This window comes from Saccostrea echinata, unplaced genomic scaffold (genome assembly GCF_033153115.1).
Source record: "Saccostrea echinata isolate AGI-Se365-2 ecotype Australia unplaced genomic scaffold, CSIRO_AGI_Sech_v1 ptg000017l, whole genome shotgun sequence".
NCBI lineage: Eukaryota > Metazoa > Mollusca > Bivalvia > Ostreida > Ostreidae > Saccostrea > Saccostrea echinata.
Genome location: NW_026889766.1, coordinates 7,701,435 through 7,720,922, shown reverse-complemented (window position 1 = coordinate 7,720,922; position 19,488 = coordinate 7,701,435). Strand labels below are relative to the sequence as shown.

At 32.4% G+C, this 19,488-nt stretch overlaps 1 protein-coding gene across 1 annotated transcript in view; it reads right to left on the bottom strand.

Annotated features, from left to right (window-relative positions):
- LOC133189313 (multiple epidermal growth factor-like domains protein 10) overlaps positions 1 to 19,488 on the bottom strand; it is a 53,430-nt gene that overhangs the window by 33,373 nt on the left and 569 nt on the right. Inside the window, exons 2-3 of the mRNA XM_061324706.1 lie at positions 17,088 to 17,315; positions 15,996 to 16,250 (exon numbers count right to left, since the gene is read on the bottom strand). Coding sequence (XP_061180690.1) covers positions 15,996 to 16,250; positions 17,088 to 17,315 — 483 coding nt within the window. The remainder of the gene's footprint in view (positions 1 to 15,995; positions 16,251 to 17,087; positions 17,316 to 19,488) is intronic.

Here is a 19,488-nt window from a genome sequence, read left to right as displayed (position 1 = left end):
CTAAAGGACTGATTGTCGTTTTACGTCCCTTGAGATAAATTTCACTAATACGAGACGTACAAAGAATATTAGAAGAGAAACATGTCTAAAAATCATTTCATTGATTCGTGGGTCATATTAAAGCAGACAGACGTGAATTAAAAATATTTTAATTTGTTTTTCTGCTCTGTATACCGGATCGATATTCACGACGTCAAGTGTGACGTCCCGGTATTTTATGACGTAGTTCTTAAAAATGTTAAATTTTGCGATATAAAAGCAATAATCCACATTTAAACTAGTGCTAATTGTAACGGGAACCGTTACATATGTTCCCCAAACGGCCCCCCAAATCCCTTATGATGCCCCATTTTCTACAAGCTTCAATAAATTAGACAATACTTTTGTAATATAGATGGACACTTTATTTTTAAGGGTATTTCATTGGAAAACTACTCCGATATATAGCCATATGGGTATTAGCCAATCAAATTTCAGCGCATGTGCTTGCACATGTTTTCTACATTTTTCACTTTAATTTTCTTATAGTGTCTCACAATACATACAGTTGTGTTAAATATTAAAGAATTTCATTGAAAAATAAGAGAGATGTAACCCTTTAAGTATTAGCCAATCAGAATTCAGCATACGCACATGCAGGTCCTTGCATTCAATTTTGATAGTATTATAATGTAGGAGCTCTATGTGCCTATCCATGTCATAAATTTCATCCTGTTTTGTTGAAAACCAAGGGAGTTATAGACATTTAAAGTTTCAACCAATCAGATTGCAGCACACCTGCATGCGCGTGTTTTCAAGAAATTTCCTATATAACATGTTGTAGCACCTTATAATATATACTTATATTCTAAATTTCAAAGTATTTTGTCAAAAAACAAGGAAATTATTGAGATTTTTGTATCAGCCAATCAGAGAAGAGCGCACGTGCATGCGCGTGAGTTCACGCTAATTTGACCATGTTATCTTGTCTAGACTACTAATGTATCTTTATATTTTGAGTTTCAAAGCAATTCATCAAGAAATATCAAAGTTACGGCTTCATCAAGTATATCAGTCATTTCACTCATTGCACGCGCGCGCACGTGCATGCATGTGCGCGCAAAATGACCTTCGTTCCGAACACCTACACAACATGCCTATTAACCCTAAAAAGGTTTCATGTCAATCGGATGAGTGGTTCTATGAGAACACTCGCGGACAAAAAAGTACCGGAGAAGAAAGTAGAAAAAAAGAATAATAATAATAACTAGACTCTTGTTGCCATGGCAACAAAAAAGTCTTCCGTTCTTTTAAATCTGTAAGAATTTGCTTTTTTCTGTGTAAAAAGCATACATATCATATTTACTGTGAAAGAAAAAAATAACTGGAAAAAAGTTCTTTCAGTACTTAAGGTACTTTGATTTTCATTATCAATCTATAATACATTTGGCACCTATAAGAGATAAACGTATATCATTAGCAATTTAAAAAAAAATGTTTGCAATCATTTTTAAGACAAACAAACAGACGAACGAACACCGTACTATCATAAACTTCCTTGTGTGTATATTTTGGCATAATTGTGGTGGTGTTATAAAAAAGTTAGTATCACACTAAACGTAAAGTCACTGAGTTGTGTAAAGTTATAATATCAAGATTTGACAGCATACCTATAAGACAGATTATTCAATTACAGTAATTCTTCAGCAATCGATTGATTGATTGATTGATTATACGTATGTTGTTTAACGTTCCTCTCCAGAATTTTTCACTCACATGGAGACGCCACCACTCGCCGGTGGAGACTGCAAATTTTTGTCCTATACTTTGGCACTTATCGCAATTGAGCAGTGGGGAATCTTTTTTATGCCAGCACCTTCTGCGACAAGGGACCTCGATTTATACGATCTCATCCAAAGGACCGGTCTCCACGTCCCACAATCGAAGTTCACAATACAGAGACATTTTATTTTTTATTTTATTATATTTTTTTTTACAAGTTTGTTGCATCAGATTTACTTACAGATCATACTTCAAGATCATTTTCGAACTCAGGCTACTTAATTGCAGTGCATACAGCGTCAAGGGATTTTGATTGACAGGTCAACACACCTGCACTTCGTGTGATACTTTTTAAGCTGAAAAATATACAGGATGTGACCATGACTGACTATGAAATCAGAAAACATTTAATAAAGAATGGGTGTGACCGATATAGAACTAATTTTGGTCTATGTAAATGGATAGGAGGATCGGGATTAAGAGGGAATCTCTCTCTCCCTCTCTCTCTTTCTCAGACGTAAATTGAACATTTCATAATGACAAATCTACCATTATAGAATATGAAATTCTGTATACATGTAAATGGTAATTATATTCACATGTTCCAGATTTAAATCTAAAACGAATATATAATTCAAATGCCTAGCTGCACGAACGTCTCCAAATTTTAATCAAGACGGGGGGGGGGGGGGAGGTTTCAAAGGAATTAAATAGTTTTATGTTTTATGAATTATAAGGAAAAGTACGGACGTCAGTTGCATGTACATAATTATATATCATTGCATAAAATTGTGTTCATTCAGGTATACTTATCCCACATATCAAGAGACCTGTGCAATTTTTTTTATCATGTTTTTTTTTTTTTTTTTTTTTTTTTTTCAAAAGAAACATATACACAAGTAGCGTACCACTATTTCACACAGAATCGCGTTTTCACATATTTTTTTTAACTCTTTGAGTATTTCACAAGAATCCAAGAATCGTCTTTTCAAATCTTTTATAATTCCTTGGGTATATAGAGTATAGATCATGTGTCATAAATAATTTAACTTTTTATCAAATATACAATCATGTAATAACCAAATTTAATCTATAGATTGATTTTCTTTCTTTTAAGTGGCAGATATCAATTTATTTATAAAGGCTTTAAAACAGTACTGTATTACAATTTTCTATCGCTCAATTCCTTTTTGAGTGTATGTAATATTTTTTAATATCGAAAATAAATCGGGATAATTTCGCATTCAAATCATAGAGAATAATAAATCGTCTGCATTATAGAAGGCTTATAACTATCGTATTCTGAACTTACTATACGAGATGGATAAAATTGCATGCCTGTCCATCACTGTAAATGTATATTCAGTGCTTATAATATATTTACTTGAATTAGGTACCTAGCATATATATTAATTTTTTTTAGATATATTCATGTGTATATCAATTAACTGTCAATACAGACTTACACTACACTGGCAACTTTAAACTATACATGTACTGGAAGCGGTAACCAACGTACTCTTACATTTAGAAGAGTGCATATGGAACGTCTAAATATTTTTGATATGGAGAGTGTATATGTCTCTGACGTCATCGATACTATTTCCGCCTTTATCTCGAAAGTTCTATTCTCACTTACAAGTCAGAGTTATCTTTCTTTGCCCATTGTTTACACACTAGGTAAATAGGGAAAATGACGGTACCGAAAATCTGCAAAATGTGGAATCTGATTTCAAAACAAATTATATATTTAGTATTTGTAGAATAACCTCTGTTATACATAATAATATCTTGAAAAAATATCAAAACACAAAAAAAGTCAAAAATTGACCAAACACAAGTTCACTTCCGGTTTGGACAGGAAGTACCGGAAACACACGAAAACAACTTCGAAACAAAGAGAATGTCATGATCTAATACTCCTGTAAATTTCACATCTTTACCTCAAACCGTTTCCGAGAAAAATTCCGGACAAAAGTCCATTTAAAAATTGGAAATTCGGCCTTAACTTCGGACCGGAAGTGAATTTTTCAAAAAACGGAATTTTATATAAACTTCATATATCAGCCTACTATCATGTGAAAAATTGTGAAAATCTATCCAACTATCTCTGAGTAATCGCGCTCACAAAATTTGGGAGGAATAATAATAATAATAATAATAATAACTAGACTCTTGTTGCCATGGCAACAAAAAAGTCTTCCGTTCTTCTAAATCTGTAAGAATTTGCTTTTTTCTGTGTAAAAAACATAGATATCATATTTACTGTGAAAGAAAAAAATAACTGGAAAAAATTCCTTTCAGTACTTAAGGTACTTTGATTTTCATTATCAATCTTGTATAATACATTTGGCACCTATAAGAGATATACGTATATCATTAGCAATTTAAAAAAAAAATGTTTGCAATCATTTCTAAGAAAAACAAACAGACGAACGAACACCGTACTATCATAAACTTCATTGTGTGTATATTTTGGCATAATTGTGATGGTGTTATAAAAAATATAATGAATTAATTTAGTATCACATTAAACGTAAAGTCACTGAGTTGTGTAAAGTTATAATATCAAGATTTGACAACATACCTATAAGACAAATTATTCAATTACAGTAATTCTTCAGCAATCGATTGATTGATTGATTGATTGATTGATTATACGTATGTTGTTTAACGTCCCTCTCCAGAATTTTTCACTCACATGGAGACGCCATCACTCGCCGGTGGAGACTGTAAATTTTTGTCCTATACTTTGGCATTTATCGCAATTGAGCAGTGGGGAATCTTTTTTATGCCAGCATCTTCTGCGAAAAGGGAACTCGATTTATACGATCTCATCCAAAGGACCGGTCTCCACGTCCCACAGTCGAAGTTCATAATACCGAGATATTTTATTTATTATTTTATTCTATTTTTTTCACAAGTTTGTTGCAGCAGATTTACTTAAAGATCATACTTCAAGATCATTTCAAACTCAGGCTACTTAATTGCAGTGCATACAGCGTCAAGGGATTTTGATTGACAGGTCAACACACGTGCACTTCGTGTGATACTTTCTAAGCTGAAAAATATACAGGATGTGACCATGACTGACTATGAAATCAGAAAACATCTAGTAAAGAATGGGTGTGACCGATAAAGAACTAATTTTTGGTCTGGATCGGGATTAAGAGGGAATCTCTCCTCTCTCTCTCTCTCAGACATGTAAATTGAACATTTCATAATTATAAAATATGAAATTCTGTATACATGTAAATGGTAATGTTATTCACATGTTCCAGATTTAAATCTAAAACGAATATATAATTCAAATTCAAGACGGGGGGGGGGGGCTTCAAAGGAATTAGATAATTTTATGAATTACAAGGAAAAGTACGGACGTCAGTTGCATGTACATGATTATATATCATTGCATAAAATTGTGTTCATTCAGATATACTTATCCCACATATCAACAGACCTGTACAATTTTTTTATCATGTTTTTTTTTCAAAAGAAACATATAGCGTACCATTATTTCACACACTCTTTAACTCTTTGAGTATTTCACAAGAATCCAAGAATCGCCTTTTCACATCTTTTATAATTCCTTGGGTATATAGAGTATAGATCATGTGTCATAAATAATTTAACCTTTTATCTAATATATATGTAATAACCAAATCTAATCTATAGATTGATTTTCTTTCTTTTCAGTGGCAGATATCAATTTATTTATAAAGGCTTTAAAACAGTACTGTATTACAATTTTCTATCGCTTAATTCCTTTTTTGAGTGTATGTAATATTTTTTAATATCGAAAGTAAAACTCGGAAATCGGGATAATTTCGCATTCAGATCATAGAGAATAATAAATCGTCTGCATTATAGAAGGCTTATAACTATCGTATTCTGAACTTAATATACGAAATAGATAAAACTGCATGCCTGTCCATCACTATAAATGTATATTCAGTGCTTATAATATATTTACTTGAATTAGCTACCTAGCATATATATATTAATTTTTTTTAGATATATTCATGTGTAAATTAACTAACTGTCAATACAGACTTACACTACACTGGCAACTTCAAACTTTACATGCACTGGAAGCGGTAACCAACGTCCTCTTAAATTTTGAAGAGTGAATATAGAACGTCTAAATATTTTGATATGGAGAGTGTATATGTCTCTAACGTCATCGATACTATTTCCGCCTTTACCTCGAAAGTTCTATTCTCACTTACAAGTCAGAGTTATCTTTCTTTGCCCATTGTCTACACACTAGGTAAATAGGGAAAATGAGGGTACCGAAAATCTGCAAAATATGGAATCTGATTTCAAAACAAATTATATATTTAGTATTTGTAGAATAACCTCTGTTATACATAATAATATCTTGAAAAAATATTAAAAAACAAAAAAGTTGAAAATTGACCAAACGCAAGTTCACTTCCGGTTCGGACAGGAAGTACCGGAAACACACGAAAACAACTTCGAAACAAAGAGAATGTCATGATCTAATACCCATGTAAATTTCACATCTTTACCTCAAACCGTTTCCGAGAAAAATTCCGGACAAAAGTCCATTTAAAAATTGGAAATTCGGCCGTAACTTCGGACCGGAAGTGAATTTTTCAAAAAACGGAATTTTATATAAACTTCATATATCAGCCTACTATCATGTGAAAAATTGTGAAAATCTATCCAACCATCTCTGAGTAATCGCGCTCACAAAATTTGGGAGGAATAATAATAATAATAACTAGACTCTTGTTGCCATGGCAACAAAAAAGTCTTCCGTTCTTCTAAATCTGTAAGAATTTGCTTTTTTTCTGTGTAAAAAACATACATATCATATTTACTGTGAAAGAAAAAAATAACTGGAAAAAAGTCCTTTCAGTACTTAAGGTACTTTGATTTTCATTATCAATCTTGTATAATACATTTGGCACCTATAAGAGATAAACGTATATCATTAGCAATTTAAAAAAAAATTGTTTGCAATCATTTCTAAGACAAACAAACAGACGAACGAACACCGTACTATCATAAACTTCATTGTGTGTATATTTTGGCATAATTGTGATGGTGTTATAAAAAAGTTAGTATCACACTGAGTTTTGTAAAGTTATAATATCAAGATTTGACAGCATACCTATAAGACAGATTATTCAATTACAGTAATTCTTCAGCAATCGATTGATTGATTGATTGATTATACGTATGTTGTTTAACGTCCCTCTCCAGAATTTTTCACTCACATGGAGACGCCACCACTCGCCGGTGGAGACTGCAAATTTTTGTCCTATACTTATCGCAATTGAGCAGTGGGGAATCTTTTTTATGCCAGCACCTTCTGCGAAAAGGGACCTCGATTTATACGATCTCATCCAAAGGACCGGTTTCCACGTCCCACAATCGAAGTTCATAATACCGAGATATTTTATTTTTTATTTTATTCTATTCTTTCACAAGTTTGTTGCATCAGATTCACTTAAAGATCATACTTCAAGATCATTTCGAACTCAGGCTACTTAATTGCAGTGCATACAGCGTCAAGGGATTTTGATTGACAGGTCAACACACCTGCACTTCGTGTGATACTTTTTAAGCTGAAAAATATACAGGATGTGACCATGACTGACTATGAAATCAGAAAACATTTAATAAAGAATGGGTGTGACCGATATAGAACTAATTTTTGGTCTATGTAAATGGATAGGAGGATCGGGATTAAAAGGGAATCTCTCTCTCCCTCTCTCTCTCTCTCTCTCTTTCTCTCTCTCAGACGAAAATTGAACATTTCATAATGACAAATCTACCATTATAGAATATGAAATTCTGTATACATGTAAATGGTAATTATATTCACATGTTCCAGATTTAAATCTAAAACGAATATATAATTCAAATGCCTAGCTGCACGAACGTCTCCAAATATTAATCAAGACGGGGGGGGGGGGGGAGGCTTCAAAGGAATTAGATAGTTTTATGTTTTATGAATTATAAGGAAAAGTACGGACGTCAGTTGCATGTACATAATTATATACTGTGTTCATTCAGGTATACTTATCCCACATATCAAGAGACCTGTGCAATTTTTTTTATCATGGTTTTTTTTTTTTCAAAAGAAACATATACCGTACTATTATTTCACACAGAATCGCGTTTTCACATATTTTTTTTTTTAACTCTTTGAGTATTTCACAAGAATCCAAGAATCGTCTTTTCACATCTTTTATAATTCCTTGGGTATATATAGAGTATAAATCATGTGTCATAAATAATTTAACTTTTTATCAAATATACATGTAATAACCAAATCTAATCTATAGATTGATTTTCTTTCTTTTAAGTGGCAGATATCAATTTATTTATAAAGGCTTTAAAACAGTACTGTATTACAATTTTCTATCGCTCAATTCCTTTTTGAGTGTATATAATATTTTTTAATATTGAAAATAAAACTCGGAAATCGGGATAATTTCGCATTCAAATCATAGAGAATAATAAATCGTCTACATTATAGAAGGCTTATAACTATCGTATTCTGAACTTACTATACGAGATAGATAAAACTGCATGCCTGTCCATCACTATAAATGTATATTCAGTGCTTATAATATATTTACTTGAATTAGGTACCTAGCATATATATTAATTTTTTTTTTAGATATATTCATGTGTAAATCAATTAACTGTCAATACAGACTTATACACTGGCAACTTTAAACTATACATGCACTGGAAGCGGTAACCAACGTACTCTTACATTTAGAAGAGTGCATATGGAACGTCTAAATATTTTTGATATGGAGAGTGTATATGTCTCTGACGTCATCGATACTATTTCCGCCTTTATCTCGAAAGTTCCATTCTCACTTACAAGTCAGAGTTATCTTTCTTTGCCCATTGTATACACACTAGGTAAATGGGGAAAATGACGGTACCGAAAATCTACAAAATGTGAAATCTGATTTCAAAACAAATTATATATTTAGTATTTGTAGAATAACCTCTGTTATACATAATAATATCTTGAAAAAATATTAAAAAACAAAAAAGTTGAAAATTGACCAAACACAAGTTCACTTCCGGTTCGGACAGGAAGTACCGGAAACACACGAAAACAACTTCGAAACAAAGAGAATGTCATGATCTAATACTCCTGTAAATTTCACATCTTTAGCTCAAACCGTTTCCGAGAAAAATTCCGGACAAAAGTCCATTTAAAAATTGGAAATTCGGCCGTAACTTCGGACCGGAAGTGAATTTTTCAAAAAACGGAATTTTATATAAACTTCATATATCAGCCTACTATCATGTGAAAAATTGTGAAAATCTATCTAACCATCTCTGAGTAATCACGCTCACAAAATTTGGGAGGAATAATAATAATAATAATAATAATAATAAAAAGAAACAATACAATCACTATAAGTCTTCCGTTGTGAACGGAAGACTTAATAACTAGAAACTCATTGCGAGCAATGAGAGGTCTTCCGTCCGATTCTGAAAATAAAAACGAAAATTGAAGCTGAAAAAGTGATAAACGAAATTCAGACACTCTGAGATTTAACACTGGTCGTCGGCGTGAAAATCCAATGTGTTAAGCATTAACCATTCACTTTTTTGCATCACTTCCTATCACGACCGGAAGTAACGGCGATACAAGATTTTCTCACGATTCAAATAAACTGATGACTGACTATCAGTCCTGAAAGTTTTAGGCTTCAGTCGTTTACTGTTGCCGAGCAATATTGTGAGAACAAATTCTAATTCTGGGGAAGATAAACACGCGATCGGAAGTGAATTTTATAAAAATTTCTGACTTTTCTCTAGACATTTGCAGTAACTACAACATACATAAAATTATTTCAAGCACTTTATCGATAAGCAATATTAATGAGAAAGTATATTTTTATATATTTTTATATAATATAAAAATATTGCATTTTATCTCCTAAAACCGGAAATTGACGTTTTTGTTTCCGATGGAATTTAACATATTTCAAAACAGAAAAGAGATGCAATAAAGTGATGCAAGTTTTAATTTAAAAAAGAAAAGTTGAAATTTTTGATTTCTTTGATCACTTCCTGTAGCAAGCGGAAGTGATGACTAACGCGTTTAACCCAAATGGTTTCGTCTTCTCCTCAAAGTCTATTATTCATAAAAGATTGGTGTTTTAATCTTTTACCTGTTTTTGAGATCTCGCTCATATTTCTCATTTTGAAGTCAGGAAAACACGCGACCGGAAGTAAATCATTGAAAGATAATTAAGGTTACTCTAGACATTTGCAGTCTGAATAACATATTTAAAATTTATTTCAAATACTTTATCTATAAATAATATTTATGGGAAAGTAAAATACTCAAATTATTTAGTTTTTGTCTTATAACCGGAAGTTGTCGTTTTTGTTTCCGGTGGGACCAACATCTTTCGAATCTGCGAAAAAGATGCAATAAAGTGATGTAATTTTTAATTAAAAAAAAGAAAAGTTGAAATTTTCGAATTTTTTGATCACTTCCTGTAACGACCGGAAGTGACGGCTGACGCTCTGAACCCCAATGGTTTTGCGTACATCTTAAGGTCTGTTGCTCATATAAGTTTGGTGTCTTAATCTCTTACCGTATTCGAGATCTTGCTCAGACAACTTCTTATCTTGAGGACAGAAAAACACACGACCGGAAGTGAATTTTACAAAGATATTTGACGTTACTCTAGACATTTGCAGTCTGAATAACATATTTAGAAATCATTTCAAATACTTTATCTACAAAAGACATTAATGGGAAAGAAAAACACTCAAATTTTGTAGTTTTTCTCTTATAACCGGAAGACGTTGACGTTGTTTCTTGGGACCAACATATTTCGAAACTACAAAAGAGATCTAATAAAATTTAATATGGGTCTTTAAAAAGATTTTTTATTTATGAAAAAAAAGAGCACAGAATTCACAAAGAGAAAAAAAAGTTCAACATCATTGATAAAGATGAAAACGTAAATTTAAGCAAAAAATTCAGATTTAGTCGGGATTAAACCAAGATCGGCTGCCCAAAAACAGCTAGGTTCACTTTATGCATAAAATAGCCCTGTAGATATACCAATTTATTGACTAACACTTTATGCTCCATTTTAAACATGAAGATGAAGTAGAGACTTAGTGCTTTCGTTTCCTATTAAAAGTTTTCTCCTTAAAGCCAAGGTCTTGGAAAACAGGCTTCATGGAATTGCAATGTTCTTGAATTTTAAGGAAAACAAGTATATTTAAGTACTTTCACAGAAGAGAAATAATATGTGCGCACCCTCTGATCTGAAAAATAAAACAGGTTTTGTAATCCTCAGAAATAGTACTATCATTTAATAGTTGCATATTTAAGATCAGAGGTTACGCCCTATATTAAATATCGAAAAATAGCTTTAAAAATTGGCTGTTTTGTAGAAATTTTCAGGATATGAGGAAAATGACGCATTTCATGACGTCTTAATGCATATGCAAGCCAGAAAATTACGTCATTTTTTATAGATACGCAGTCATCAAAGGTCTAAATGAAATTTAATGCATTGTCAACTAAAACGAAGCAGTTTCAGTTTTTCTGAGTTCACAGGGCCAAAAAAGGCCCTAAGTGAACCTTGTTCTTTAATATTGAAACCACTACACTAGCGCAATGTACCAGCCATCATCGATGTTTACCTTGCACTCTTTCCCTGAAGTAACGAGTGTCAGACAGGTTAATTTTTTTTCTTCTAGTGTGGAATTATAGGATGAAAATTAGCCAGCTAAATTTTGTGCAAGTGCTAATAGATTTACATCGGATTTGTTACTTGAGTTTTAACAATAACTGATAGCAGAGAAAATAATCTGTTACTAATAAAAACTAAAAAAAAAAAACTATTGTGTTTACTTCCTTTTTTCTTTATGCATTCAACTTTCTATTCTATGCAATTCCAAATACAGACATGTCCGTGTAATCTTTTTCTGTACTTCTACACTACTGCATCAGACCATTTGTGAAAGGCGGGTCACGATACATTATTTCGCGCCAAACTTCACGAGTAAATCTTCGCGCCTTTTCTTTGAAATGTGTCTTCAATTGAATAAGTGTACGTGATAGCTTCAATGAAATTAAAAAAATATATGTTGCTATAGCCTGATTTTCGAGCCTAAGAATGTTTATTTATCACACTGTACATATAACATATCGTATACGGGCAAGTAACATAAAGGCAGCGCTAAGTTTTCTTACACATTTCATATTCCTCTTTACCCCCAAAGTGGATTATTCCAATTAGTGAAACATTAATGAAAAGACTGGAATGTTTTGCAACAAAACACGTCTCGCCATATGACGCTTAAGGAATCTGATACCTATTATGTTTGGTAACTTGCATCTATAAAGGAATATAACCCTACTAAAATCAAAGAAAAATATTGAAAAACGTAAAAGTTGAAAAAATTGACTTTTTAAATTCGCTTCCGGTAGCGACCAGAAGTACTCACGACGCACGAAAAGGCAAACCCGCATATCTACAAGTCATGTTCTATGCTCTCCAACAAGTCTCCAGTTCATAACTTTAGCCGTTCTTTAGATCTCGCGGGGATAAAATTTCATTTCAAAATCAGAAAAATGTCCATAACTTGGAACCGGAAGCGAATTTCTCCGAAATTCTTTCAAATGTAACAATGGCATTTTATAGCGCATTATCCCTGAAAGTTTGATGAAATACCACTGAATAGTTCTCGAGATATTGCGTGCACAAAATTTGACTAAAAAATCTATTTTTAAAATGTCTTCTGGTGGACAGTTTTAAAAACAAATTAAAAATTACGCATGACAATAAGAGTTTCTATTACCCCTATAAAAATCAAAGAAAAATATTGAAAAACCAAAAAGTTGAAAAAATTGACTTTTTAAATTCGCTTCCGGTAGCGACCGGAAGTACTCACGACGCACGAAAAGGCAAACCCGCATATTTAAAAGTCATGTTCTATGCTCTCCAACAAGTCTCCAGTTCATATCTATAGCCGTTCTTTAGATCTCGCGCGGATAAAATTTCATTTCAAAATCAGAAAAATGTCCATAACTTGGAACTGGAAGAGAATTTCTCCAAAACTCTTTCAAATGTAACAATGGCATTTGAAAGCGCATTATCCCTGAAAGTTTGATGAAAAACCACTGAATAGTTCTCGAGATATTGCGTGCACAAAATTTGTCTAAAAAATAAGAATAATAATAATAATAATAATAATAATAATAATAATAAGAAACAGTAGAATCACTATAAGGTCTTCCGTGAAGACGGAAGACCTTAATAAAAAGAAACAATACAATCACTATAAGTCTTCCGTTGTGAACGGAAGACTTAATAACTAGAAACTCATTGCGAGCAATGAGAGGTCTTCCGTCCGATTCTGAAAATAAAAACAAAAATTCAAGCTGAAAAAGAGATAAAAGAAATTCAGACACTCTGGAAATTTAACCCTGGTCGTCAGCGTGAAAATTCAACTTGCTAACGTTAACCATTCATTTTTTACATCACTTCCGGTCACGACCGGAAGTACCGGAAGTAACGGCGATACAAGATTTTCTCACGATTCATATAACTGATGACTGACCATCAGTCCTGAAAGTTTTAGACTTCAGTCGTTTACTGTTGCCGAGCAATATTGTGAGATCAAATTCTAATTTTGAGGACAGGTAAACACGAGACCGGAAGTGAATTTTATAAAAATCTTTGACTTTTCTCTAGACATTTGCAGTATATACAACATACATAAAGTCATTTCAAGTACTTTATCGATGAGCAATATTTATGAGAAAGTTAAATATCAAAGTAAAGTAGTTTATCTCCTAAAACCGGAAGTTGACGTTTTTGTTTCCGGTGGAATCTAACATATTTCCAAACAGCGAAAGAGATGCAATAAAGTGATGCAAGCATTAATTTAAAAAAAGAAAAGTTAATTTTTTTTTAGATTTCTTTGATCACTTACTGTGACAAGCGGAAGTGACGACTGACGCGTTTGGTTTTGAGATCTCGCTCAGACAACTTCACATTTTGAGGACAGGAAAACATGCGACCGGAAGTGAATTTTTGAAAGACATTTACGATTACTTTAGACATTTGCAGTCTAAATAACATATTTAAAATTCATTTCAAATACTTTTTCTAGAAAAAATATTGTTGGAAAAGTAAAATACTCAAATTATGTAGCTTTTCTCTTATAACCGGAAGTTGTCACTTTTGTTTCCGGTGAGACCAACATCTTTCGAATCTGCGAAAAAGATGCAATAAAGTGATGCAATTTTTAATTAAAAAAAGAAAAGTTGAAATTTTCGATTTCTTTGATCACTTCCTGTAACGACCGGAAGTGACGGCTGACGCTCTGAACCCAAATGCTTTTGCCTACATCTTAAGGTCTGTTGCTCATATAAGTTTGATGTCTTAATCTCTCACCGTTTCCGAGATCTTGCTCAGAGAACTTCTCATTTTGAGGACAGGAAAACACGCGACCGGAAGTGAATTTTACAAAGAAATTTGACGTGACTCTAGATATTTGCAGTCTAAATAACATATTTAAAATTCATTTCAAATACTTTATCTACAAAGGATATTAATGGGAAAGAAAAATACTAAAATTATGTAGTTTTTCTCTTATAACGGGAAGTTAACGTTTTTGTTTCCAGTGGGACCAACATATTTCGAAACTACATAAGAGATGCAATAATGTGATGTAAATATTGATTTAAAAAAAGAAAGTTGAAATTTTACGATTTCTTTGATCACTTCCTGTGACGACCGGAAGTGCCGACGACGAACGGAAAGGCAATTCTGCAAATTTAGAAGTCACGTTCTATGCTCTCTAATAAGTCTCCAGTTCATATCTTTAGCCATTCTTGAGAAAAAGGGGCGACAAAATTTCATTTTAAAATCAGGAAATTGCCCATAACTTGGAACCAAAATGGAATTTTCCAAATTTTCCTTGTGATGAACAAAGTTCATACAATGACTGACTTTTCCTGAAAGTTTCATTGAAAACGACTGAATACTTTTCGAGAAATCGCGTGCACAAAATTTGGTCAAAAAAAAGAATAATAATAATAATAATAATAATAATAATAATAATAATAAGAAACAGTAGAATCACTATAAGGTCTTCCGTGAAGACGGAAGACCTTAATAATAATAATAAGAAACAGAGTAAAAACAATATGTTCCCAAACTTCGTTTGGGGAACATAATTACGAGAAAATAAACCCGAAGACATATTAATTTTTTCACATAGATTTATTTCAAATCATTTCTATTTTAAGATACCAAAGGGGAAACAATTTCGTCTCCACCATTTAAAACTTAATGAAATTTTTTTAAAAGAAATCTTGCCTGAAAACGAGCCGAAATCGACGTTTTTCCTATATAATTCAATACAATAACGTCGAAAATGTTACTACAACGATGGCATGTTTGGGATTTAATTACATAAAAACGATGCAGACGAATTTTATAAAATTCTCAGAGAATGTAAAACAAAGGTAGAGGATTCATATAACTAATTTTCATGGTATGTTTTCGGACACTTTTAAAAGGCCCGCAAACCCGCGACCTACGTTAAACCATTTTAGTTCAGAAAATGGGACTCAATTAAAATTCTTGGCTGTATTTCACTTACAATTATTGACAGGATTGATAAAAGTCAAACTACAGCAAACGCAAGTGTCAAAACGTAAAACACATCGTTAAGAAAGTCACTGTCAATCTAAAACGTCACATCGTTATAACGTTATTTCTCTGTGTAAAAGAAAAATGCTAAAAAGACTTTTTTATCGACACAATTAGATTTTCTACTACCATTACAATAGGAAATTTATCCAAAAAAATTATCAAGTATATAAGGTAAAATAGAAACAGGTAAAAAATACCCGAAAGGCCTCTGAAATATATCTGCAATTAAGGTGACTAAATGACCACTGAAACATCACTCCTTCTAGTTAATTTTTTTGTGATATTTTATTTACCATTTACCTACTTTTCCGTCGACTGAAAATCCATCCTTTTTCAGTGACTATTCTCTGATATTTTATACTGTTGCATTAACAGGACATAAAAAATATTCTGATTGATAAGGTTTGGAAGATCGACCCAAGGTCCCATAAAAGATCTTTCTGCTTTAAAATTTATTCCATTAGATATATAATCTAAATATACCTACATGTTTACCGAACTTTATTGTTGTGTTGTGTTTCTTACCATAAACTTCAAGTTCACAGAGCTCGTTATATGCGTACTTGGAATATCCAACAGGGTAGGTAACTCCAAAAAGTCTCTCATTGTAGTAGATGACGTACTGTCCGTGGTTTATACATTCTATTGTAGTAGTATTCGGTACTGTAGCCTTGGTGTAGTTAGTGTCTTTAAAACATAGATAGCCATCATCTTTGTTGGTTGTGTTTGAGATGTAAATCGAGAAACCAAGCAAGTGGTCCGTGTATCCATTATTTTCGTCTAGAGAAAAGTAATCAAACGTCTGTTATCTACATGTAGATGTAATATTGTCAAAAACATGTAAGTTTCCAAATGCAAAGAGGATTATTCTCAACGGCACCATTTTAATATTTAATGTCTTAGATAAGATTTCACTTAAAATTTTCATCCTGGAAATCAAATTGTTTTTTGTTTTTTTTTTCGAGAAATAATGTGAAATTTTAAGAATTTTTTTTTTACACTGACTGCCTAAAACCAAAATTACAGAATTTACAGTCATACTTGACACATTAAACTTTTATTTTAAAAAGCTCAAAAATTCAACCAAACTAGAATTATTTCGTATTTCTTTGTTTCCAAAGCCGTTTTGATTTTTTTAATCATATCTATTACTTATGAACTTTCCACTGAGCTCAATAGCGAGCACAAAAGAGAAATATCCACATGTATAACTTGTTGAGTACTTCCTTTCCAACGGACATTTATCTAACAAATATTGCTAAGTGTGGTACAGAAAACGCTCATTTCACTATAAATGTAAATCTTTACACATATTTATCGTGAATTCAAGATTATCGCAGAAAACGCATATAAGAAAAAAGTTTTTCTTATATTCAAGAAATTCAACATTGATTATTTCACTAATTTACAGTATATAAAATTAATTTTAAAAATTGATAATTATGTTTTATACAGGGAGACACACAATAAAAACTAATTTTCACAGATACACATATCAAAAGTGGATTACAGTGTTAGACGTCTCTAAGAAGAAAGGGAATGCAAAATGGATTTGTGCAACTTCATTACAATATTTATTTTTAAAATTAATTTTTAAACTAGCGCTTTATACAGTACTCCACGCTACATCGTCCGTCCTGAAGTAGATAGTTATATGATGTACACTGAGTACTCCTCCTAGATCAACCCTCCAGGTTGCAGTTTGTTTTTGATTCCCCGATATTGTACATTGTCCTCCTGCAGCTGACCTGACTGAATACAGCCCATCCACTGCTTTATCCGCTCCCCATGGTTGGGTACGATACTGATATTGCTGCCAGGCAAGCTTACCTAATGCAATGTTGTCTGTAAATAAAAATGAAACTATTCTGTAGAAAAACATCCTATTATTGGATTAAGGTATTCAATGTATAACGAACATTTTTTATACCTAATAAATGAATGGTCCGATATTTTTAGTCATGGTAGCATTTTGAAGGTTTTATCAAACAAAAATACTCCATTAAAGGAATTTACCATATTCTGATTACTGTACAATTAATTGTACCTTGAAGTTAACATTGAAGTCTATGGTCAGCGCATGTGCTATTAAGATATTGTAAATTAAAGTAATTTGAAGTTCATACAAATCTCTTGGTAAATATATGTATAAACTCTCTCTTTATTATAATATGAAATAAAATAAATCATTCACTATAGATATTTTGAAACAATTAAAATTTTCTTCTTTTCATCAAGGGCAGATAACTCTTCAAAAACTTTTAAGGTGCAAAATGACCGGCTTCTTACATGTTATCTGTCATTTGAATTTGGTTCATTTCACTTTCATCGTTATCTAGCAATTCATTTTAACTAGTTTAAGATGATTCAAAATTGTTGAAAATTCCTTCATTATATACATTGAATACCTTACGTTTTATGTCCCCTGATGCTTACTATTTTACAAGGTGAAGAATTATTCCAAAAACATATATTTTTTTAAAGTTTCAAATCCAATGTTAAAAATTACCCAATACATTAACTATAATATATGTTGAGACCAGTATAAGGAATTTTAGGATTTAGGAAAGCAAAATATTCTTTAACATTTATCATAGACTCAGTTTTCAAAAGGAAGCGCTGGTCTTTATGCTTTCTTTTCCTCTATGAGGATTTTACGTGTACACTGATATATACAATTTTGTAAACCAGTATATATGGAACTGCTGGCTGCTTATATTTTTAAGGCTTGGTAGAATGGCGCACAATAATGTACACAATTGATACTCAATAAATATGACTGATTGATTGATTGATTGTATGTTGTTTTAAGTCCCATTCGAGATTTTTTCACTCATATAGAGACATCACCATATACCGGTGAAGGGCTTCAAATTTGGAGTTATACTCGGCATTCAGGGCCATTGATCAGTGATGATTCTTTATCGTGCCAACGCCTACTGTGACACGAGATCTTGGTTTTTAATGTCTCATCCGAAAGACCCCGTGACTTTCATTCTAGTGTCGGGTTCTTGGGGAAGAAGAAACAGTCACTTTACTGTAACTATGTTTACGTCGTAAGTTTGACGCGACGCGACGAACGAGAATCGAACCTGGGCCTCCCGATAACGAAGCGAACGCCCTACCACTATGTTACATGTACCTCAATAAATATTAACGTTATTTCTATAATTGTCAAACACAAGCATCAAACAAGAGGCTGTGCCAGTTTAGAAGGAAATGGGAGGGGGCAAGAGGTGAAAGTGGTTGCCTTTTTTTCTCTTTTTAGTTATTCTTTTACATAGTAAAACATATCATATATGTATATATTAAACAAAAAAATATCTAGAAAATCGAAACTACAAATTCATACCATATTTGATGTAAATTATCTTTTGTGATTTTTTTATCTTAGGGTTTTAAGAAGAAAGTTGTTAAGGTAACATAACACAAACAAAAACTTGATGTATGGATTTGACTTATTTTGAAAATAAATAACATATATAATACATTCGTAAAATAAAAAAGAAATTGTAAGCACATGTATTTTTTGGTGTTCAAATGCGACATTGTGCTATTTTCTGTATAAATCTATACAAAGTTTAGCACACATTTTATGACATTATTACAACATTTTTACATTTCTACATTTTAGGTAGGTTGATTGTATGTTGTTTTACGTCCCATTCGAGAATTTTTCACTCATATAGAGACGTCACCATATACCGGTGAAGGGCTTCAAATTTTGACCTTTACTCGGCACTCAGGGCCATTGAGCAGTGAGGGATCTTTATCGTGCCAACGCCTGCCGTGACACGGGGCCTCGGTTTTTAAGGTCTCATCAGAAGGACCCGCAACTTTCACTTCAAAGTGCCGAGCGCATGGCGAAGGAACAGTTGCTACCCATTTTTTATCGACTTAGGTCAGTCGCGGCCGAGATTCGAACTCACGACCTTCCGATCACGGAGCGAGCGCTCTACCGACTGAGCTACCGTGAACGGTCATTTTAGGTAGGAAACATTTTTAAGTTATCCATATG